The 7,222-nt window shown below is 37.4% G+C and overlaps 2 protein-coding genes across 2 annotated transcripts in view; one reads left to right on the plus strand and one right to left on the minus strand.

Moving 5' to 3' along the window:
* Positions 1-444: 444 nt before the first annotated feature.
* On the minus strand, positions 445-6,025 carry LOC123957802 (thiosulfate sulfurtransferase/rhodanese-like domain-containing protein 2). Its single transcript, XM_046030870.1, has 9 exons — positions 5,372-6,025; positions 3,441-3,724; positions 3,223-3,331; positions 2,961-3,080; positions 2,624-2,729; positions 2,320-2,435; positions 1,824-1,982; positions 1,405-1,543; positions 445-1,287 (listed from the first exon to the last, which is right to left on the minus strand). Exons 1-9 carry the CDS (start codon positions 5,501-5,503, stop codon positions 1,058-1,060), a joined length of 1,395 nt encoding a protein of 464 aa, XP_045886826.1. The 5' UTR covers positions 5,504-6,025; the 3' UTR covers positions 445-1,057.
* The window catches only part of LOC123957801 (nuclear cap-binding protein subunit 1), a 14,417-nt gene continuing 12,983 nt past the window's right edge, over positions 5,789-7,222 (plus strand). The window contains exon 1 of the mRNA XM_046030869.1: positions 5,789-5,999. Within this exon, the coding sequence (XP_045886825.1) occupies positions 5,966-5,999 (34 nt within the window). The 5' untranslated portion in view covers positions 5,789-5,965. The remainder of the gene's footprint in view (positions 6,000-7,222) is intronic.

The raw sequence follows: 7,222 nt of genomic DNA on the forward strand, positions 1-7,222 counted from the left end.
ACATTAGTTTCCGTAAAAAGGACACGTGGAACAGCCTAAATGTGTGTAATTTGGTTAAAGAGAAAGTTTAGAAATACAGTCTGATCTGTCTATGATGATAGACTTAATCATGACCACTAAAACATTCAGGACTTGAGCAAAACTAATTAAGGATGCTGTGTCTTTTTCCAAGCTTTGCCTGAGGGGAGGCCCACAGTCTCAGATTTTATTGTAGTATACATTGTATTTTTTTTAAATAAACATTGAATTCAGTTTTTTATATCTTCCTCTGTAACCTGTTTCCTGTGCTTCTATTATGTAAATTTCCCCTCTAGAATCTGTCTTATTTTTGATGAAACATCAACACGTTGTCTTAAATCGCACTACTACAACTGCTACCTCTACTACACTAACTACAACACAGGAATAACTGAAAAATAATGTAATACTTACATAAAACAGAAGTAAAATAATACAACTGTATCTTTATTTCATGAAGGCGCAATGATTAAAATCCTCATGCTCAACTTTTGGTCTGCTTTTGCATGGTTTCATGTTGACACGTGTTTATCTCACATGTTCAAAAAAAATATGTCATCCCAAGTAAAGAGTTTTAAAGAGTTGAAGCAACACCTGCAGTCTAAGTAACATGAGATTGCATGGTTTGTATGCAGCATGAATTTAAAATTGTCAATGAAACCATTATAATTTAGAACAAAAAAAAAACATGTAATTAACATAAATAATTGCCAAAGCACTGATAAAAGATAAAATCCCAGTTTTACACAAACAAGCACACGCACAGACATTCATCAAATTCATTGTAATAAAACTTGTGGATTCTGCACATGTATTATTATATTTTCTTCAATAAAAGATGATTTATGAATGGTTTTATCATGTGATATCGGTTACACAGATGAAGTATTAACCCCATTAGATACAATAAATCTGACTTGATTCATATAAAAATATCATAACTTTAAAATATACTGGGCACAACTAATTCTAGTTGTACACTAGTGTAGCATTTTTATGTGGCTGCAAGCACTGATGTCCAATTGTAACTTCTGCATCGCTACACATCCTCAGGGATTCTGGGTCGTCCATCAGTGCACTCGCACTCTTCTTTGTGATGCGGAAGAGAGGGGGGTGTCTCGCTCTGAGCCTGTCCTTTGGTTTGGCAGGTGGGGCAGCAGGCAGTGTGTCCGTCCTGTCTGCAGCTTGGGCAGGACAGAACCAGCTGACAGCAGAACTGTGTGGAACAGAGCTTGTACTCGTCCCAGGGACAGTGGCAGTACCTACAGTCTGAACATAATTAGTTGTATTAATATGTTTGACATAACTTTTAACACAAAGACCATACTGATAATGTTAAAAACTTCTATATATCATTCAAAATGCTGATAAGGGGCACACACTAACCTGAGATGACGTCGCCGTTGGAGGAAATGGTGTACCGTTCATCAAACACAAAAAGTTTCCCTCGATAGAAACCCTCAGGGTAATGCTCCATGTACTTGTGGATTCCACCTTTCAGCTGGTAAACCTCTTTACACACATCCTAGGGGCAGGGTAGGAAGCAAGAATTTCCAATTTAGGTAGTAAACAATCTGTCTTTGGTGCTTAATATTTGAACTACAATTAAAAAATATATAAACTTTTTGCTTTAAGTAACAGTTGGCCCAAGGACACAAGCAGACAATGACTAAACAGCTATCACTTGTGTAGAGTCACCAGCCTCCCAAATGTGAGTTACTGCCCTGCAAGCCAGTTTCATTAGTTGCTTAACATTTAAATAAGTGGAAATGTCTTTAGTTCACATCCATGACAAGTCAACTTACTTTCGAGCGGAGGTAAGCAGAGGCGCGTTCACAGCGGATCCCTCCTGTGCAGTACATCAAGACCTTCTTGTCTCGGAACAGTTCGAGGTTCTGGTCAACGTAGTCCGGGAAGTAGCTGAATTTACGGATGTTTGGGGCCAGACACCGAGTAAACTGTCCCTGGAGGGAAAAAAGTATCCGGGTTCAGAATGACAATCAATTAGTGCAACCTGGCTTTTGTCCTGTTTGATTATAATTGTATGAACATTGTCCTTTTTCCATCAAAGGTGAAAGCCTGTACAAAAAAAACTGGATATAGTAGGAATTCAGCATCTTACTCAAAGACATTTAAATGAACAATTTACCACAAAGAAAAAATCTACTTTACACAAAGCTGGTTAAAACTCGTACCTTGGTGGTCAAATGAGATAGAATAAACAAAGGATCAGCTTTAATATACAGCCTGTAGAACCTGTGCAAGTCAATGGTTTTAGAGGAAAACTGATATATTACTTACAATTTTACTCTCATAAAAATTGCGGCAGTCCAGGAGGATGGTGTCATTACACAAATCTCCTTTAGCCAGAAGAGTCTCCACTTCTTTATGAAACTCCTCCGGCTCCAGATGAACTCCTGAGCGGCAAGACAGATTTGTAACTAACATGACAACCTTTACAAACCACAAAATCAAAAGTAAAACACAAAAGCAGTAACAGCAGAAAAACACCTTTACAATTCTACTAATGTACGTATATGATTAATACAACAAACTTTAAAGAGTAGTATTGCTGGTAGTAGCGGTAGGATTTTTTGTACTGTACCTGCCAGTTGGTATGAAATAACATCAGGATCCACTCCCATTGGTACAATTTCCTTATAGACCCCGACCCTCAGGTCTGTAAAACACTCTGCGCCGCCATCACTTATCTGAACACACACACACACATACACACACACAAACACACACGCTTCATTTACATACAATGGGCACTAATTATGTATGAATATTTAATGTTATGCCAATTATTTCTCAGAAGTAACACGATCCAGAGCTCTCATTCATGCAGAGTGCTGTGTAGAAACATGTATATTATACCTAATATACAAAAGGCATATCTGTGTATTCTGTCATCAAACAAGAGTATTATTTTATACCACCTTAAAATCCTCTTTATCCATCTTGAAGAGAGGGTGTGAACGCATTGCGTCAATGTAAATGTCAGTGGCCATGTTGTTGCCACCAACTGTTCCGTTGATGCCTTCGGTCGCCACCCTCACCTGAAGAAGACGATCATGATATATTTTAAGGGCACCATTGTTCGTTTCCTTTTTACATTTATAGAAACGTGTTTCAAAGTCTTTATCTGTTCCCAATGTAAACATTCTCCCAGTTGGAACCTAGATGAGAGAATTTATTCACCTTGCCAGTTAAATGGAGCTTCTCACACAAAGCTTTTTGCCAAGCACAGATAACATGTGGATCCTCCACTTGACAGTAGCGATAATAGAGGAGAACCTTGCCTGGACCCCTGAAAAGAAGAATTACATGTTAAGTTGGATTTTCACTTTAAAACAGTACAAAGACACAGACAGCAAGAAAAGTGAAACCAGATGAGAGAATACAAATTTGACCAGTACTTTTGAAGTTGCTCCTCAGAGATGTGATCAGTTTCAGGTATCCATGCAGAAATGTCAACCGGCTTTGCCTTATGCTCGTTTGGTTGCTGTGTTTCTGATTCTTCTTCCAGCTGTCTTAACAAATGCTCATATGTGGCCTGTGTGAACTGCTGTATTTCAGTATCATGAGTCCTGGCCACATGTTTGTGAATGGCAGAGTGTTCCTTGAAGGTCTGACCGCAGCAGCACCACGACCCGTCCTCCTGACTGCTATCCCTCTTGGATGCCACAAAGGCAGCAAATGACTGTGGAGAAGAAAAAGTGTGATTGAACATTTTTCTTATTTATCACTCCAGTAATCATCTCACAACCCCTTATATTAATCTTGTGACCCCTTGCTGGGTCCTCACTCCCAGGTTGGGAACCAGTGAGCTAAAATATAAACTATTAGCTACAGTATAGTAGGACTGGGCGATATAGCCAAAAACGTTATAACAATAAAAATTTTCATATTATTCGATATTGATAATTTTATCACGGAAAATGTCAAATCATTATTACTTTCAAGTTTAAAGGCTGATTTTTGCTCCTGAGTAAAAGGTGAAGAAAGCAGATGGTTAATTGTGGATTTACAGAACATGACTAACAGTGGATCATTTAAAAAATCAGAGGTAGAACATTCAAAACGATTATGATAAAAATCTTTATTCAGCAAATATGCAGGAGTAAAATTAAGTAAAATCTTTTTTCAGTCCCTTTTCCTCACCAAAATAACTATCTTAATAGAAAAAGGAAGTGCTACCTTATGATTCAAATTAATTAAATCAAACATTTATTGGAAACGTGTCAGCTGGCCGCGACCCTGTACGCAGGATAAGCGGTTGACGATGGATGGATGGATTTATTGGAAATCTTTTATATTGTTATTGAGGAAAATTATATTACAATAATTATCATTATTGTTTTATTTCCCAGCCCTACAGTATAGGTCATAGTTTTGTAATATAGCCCAAATGATACAGTATTTGACAGCAGAATATTGATTTTTAGTTTGTAATGATCTAATGACAATATAGGTGCAAATATACAGTTCATATTTACATAAACCAATTACATACAAAACATTTTTGATTAAAAAAAAACGTTACATTTTAGTTTCTGCGACCAAAATACATAATGAACGAGACATTTTCTTGTTAGTACTCTATGGTGGACAAACTATGTGATGTTTACACTGTATCTACATTATTTCAAATATATCTTCAGCTAATATCACAATATATTGGCACAGCTGATTTATTAATCTAGCTCTATTTTGAAATTGCAATGTGTGCAATTTATCAGTGAATATATCTTTGTATCTTCTTTATAAGTTTTCTTAAAGTTTATCATAATTCAGACTTATTACTTGTTTACTCGTCATTTTTAGATAACAGCTGAACATCTACTGTAAAATTTCACATAAAGTTTAAATGAATTCCTTAAAATGTGCTTATGTTACTGTACCTGTAAATATACTGAAACAAACCCATTTGCTGAGCTTCCCTGACAATCTGATAAGTTATCGTTCCATGTGGTAATAACTAGAGTCGCGACGATTAGGTGATTAATCGACTAGTCGATCGAAAGAAAATTAACCGACAACTGTTTTGATAATCGATAATCGATAATTTTTTAAGAAGACACGTGAAAGATTTGCTGGTTTCATCTTCTTTAACGTAAGGAATTGATATTTTTTTGTCATTTATAAAAGTCAAATTAAGAGTCTTTGTGCTCTGCAAAAATTGTGATGAGCATTTTTCACAATTTCTTTACATTTTATAGACAAATCGATTAATCGTGAAAATAATCTGCAGATTAGTCAATAATGAAACTGATCGTTTGTTACAGCCATAGTAAAAATAAGTCCATCCCACATCAGCCAGGTCTTCAGTGTTTCTGTTGTCGCTCACCTTCCTCCTGCAGAAGCTGTAGTACCTTCTTTGTGAGGCAGAAAGTTGCTTCTCCTGTTTTAGTCCATTAGATGTCGAAGCATCAAGTTCCCAGTCCATGAACTCTGAGCAAGGTGTATTATCCGCTGCCATGTTTCAGCTTTTAAAACTAATATCTATATTTAGATATTTAGTTAGCTAGGAATCAGTCTTTAGCTAAGTGACAAGACTTGTAAAAATTTAGAGGGAGCTCTTTCAGCTTTGTGGTATGAACATGCAGGAGTAATGTATCATCAGTGTTTTCTGCGTTTACCCAATCTTGACAAAAATTAAATATTAAGTCTTAAACATGACAATAAATACAGTTTTCATGTCCAACTAAAACCAAACGTGCAGCAGAAACCCCTACAGTGAACATCGGGCGATGTAAGACGACGCACTTTCCGGTTGACCCCTGACTGCACCGGATGTGCCTCACTTGAATCAGACCGCTATTATTTTTCTGCCCTAGTAGCGGCCAGGCTGAATGATCTAGAAGCTTGTGTAGCCGATTCACTTAATTTGTTTCATATTCATCTTCTCGTCGAAATATCTTACATTTACAGGGAGTGAAAAATGTCCAGGAGACGGCACAGCGACGAGAGTGACGGTAAGTGGACACAACGTGTGTAATTCAGACGTTGGACTAACGGCTAGCTAACGTTAGCGTGTTTTTCTTAGTCGTTTGCTTGGTGCACTCACGCATTGATGCGTTATTTTACGAAGCTACGCTTTAATATTGCCGTCGTTATCCAAACAGTGCAAAAAAAAACTTGAAGTTACCATCCGTTTATATTCATTTTCGAAATCGTGTGCTTGATTGCGCAAACTGTTGTATAGTAGCGGAACAATTAACCGGTGCGCGTTGACCGCTAGCTGCGGGGCTAGCTACCGTTACTGTTAATTAACCAGTGTAGTTAGTCGACATGGGGGCGGCAACCAAGGGATGCAAACAATGCAAATATCTCAGTGAGAGTCGCTTTTATAAAACACGTACTAAAGCGCATGTTTATCCTCTTACGGTAAATTGTGACGCACTGACTTTGGGCTGATTAAAAGTTTGCGTATTGATTAGCAGTTGAAGGGAAAATGAGCCACATTGTGCTGCTTGATGGAGCAACGTTAACGTTACCTTCAGAGCCCAATGACTGTGAACTAACTATTGTTCAATACGTTATTACAATAATAATAATAATAATAATAATCCTTATTTGTAGAGCACTTTTCAAAAACAAGTTACAAAGTGCTTTAACAAGTGTAAAGAATAATACAAAAAAACAAGATAAGAGCATGAAAACATTGAAAAGACTAAAATACAGATTAATATAAAATTAGTAAAATACAATAAAAGGGATAAAATAAAGTCAAATAAGATAGGGAAAGGCTCTCCTATAAAAGTATGTTTAAAGATGGGACTTAAAAGAGTTCACTGACTCAGCCGACCTGATTTCCTCGGGCAGGCTGTTCCAGAGCCTCGGGGCCCTGACAGCAAACGCTCTGTCCCCTTTAGTTTTCAGTCGAGACTCTGGAACAGACAACAGACCTCTGCCCGAGGATCTCAAGGTACGTGCTGGTGCGTATGGGACTAAAAGGTCAGAAATATAACAAGGCGAGAGGCCATGAAGAGCTTTAAAAGTGATCAATAGAATTTTAAAGTCAATTCTAAAACATACTGGGAGCCAGTGTAATGAAGCTAAAATAGGAGTAATGTGGTCATATTTCTTTGTTCTGGTTAAAAGCCTGGCAGCTGAGTTCTGGACAGTCTGGAGTCGATCAATAGATTTTTGGGTTAAACAGGTGAAAAGGCTGTTGCAATAATCCAGGCGTGATGAG

The sequence above is a fragment of the Micropterus dolomieu genome, linkage group LG19 (genome assembly GCF_021292245.1).
Source record: "Micropterus dolomieu isolate WLL.071019.BEF.003 ecotype Adirondacks linkage group LG19, ASM2129224v1, whole genome shotgun sequence".
Taxonomy (NCBI): Eukaryota; Metazoa; Chordata; class Actinopteri; order Centrarchiformes; family Centrarchidae; genus Micropterus; species Micropterus dolomieu.

Bases quoted from the DNA above. Each gene is read 5' to 3' on its own strand.
- LOC123957802 (XM_046030870.1), bottom strand. From the start codon at position 5,503: ATGGCAGCGGATAATACACCTTGCTCAGAGTTCATGGACTGGGAACTT. The intron at 3,332-3,440 runs GTACTGGTCAAA...TCTTCTTTTCAG, and splicing joins TCTGAGGAGCAACTTCAAAA to GGGTCCAGGCAAGGTTCTCC. The intron at 1,544-1,823 runs GTAAGTTGACTT...CCCTGCCCCTAG, and splicing joins CTGCTTACCTCCGCTCGAAA to GATGTGTGTAAAGAGGTTTA.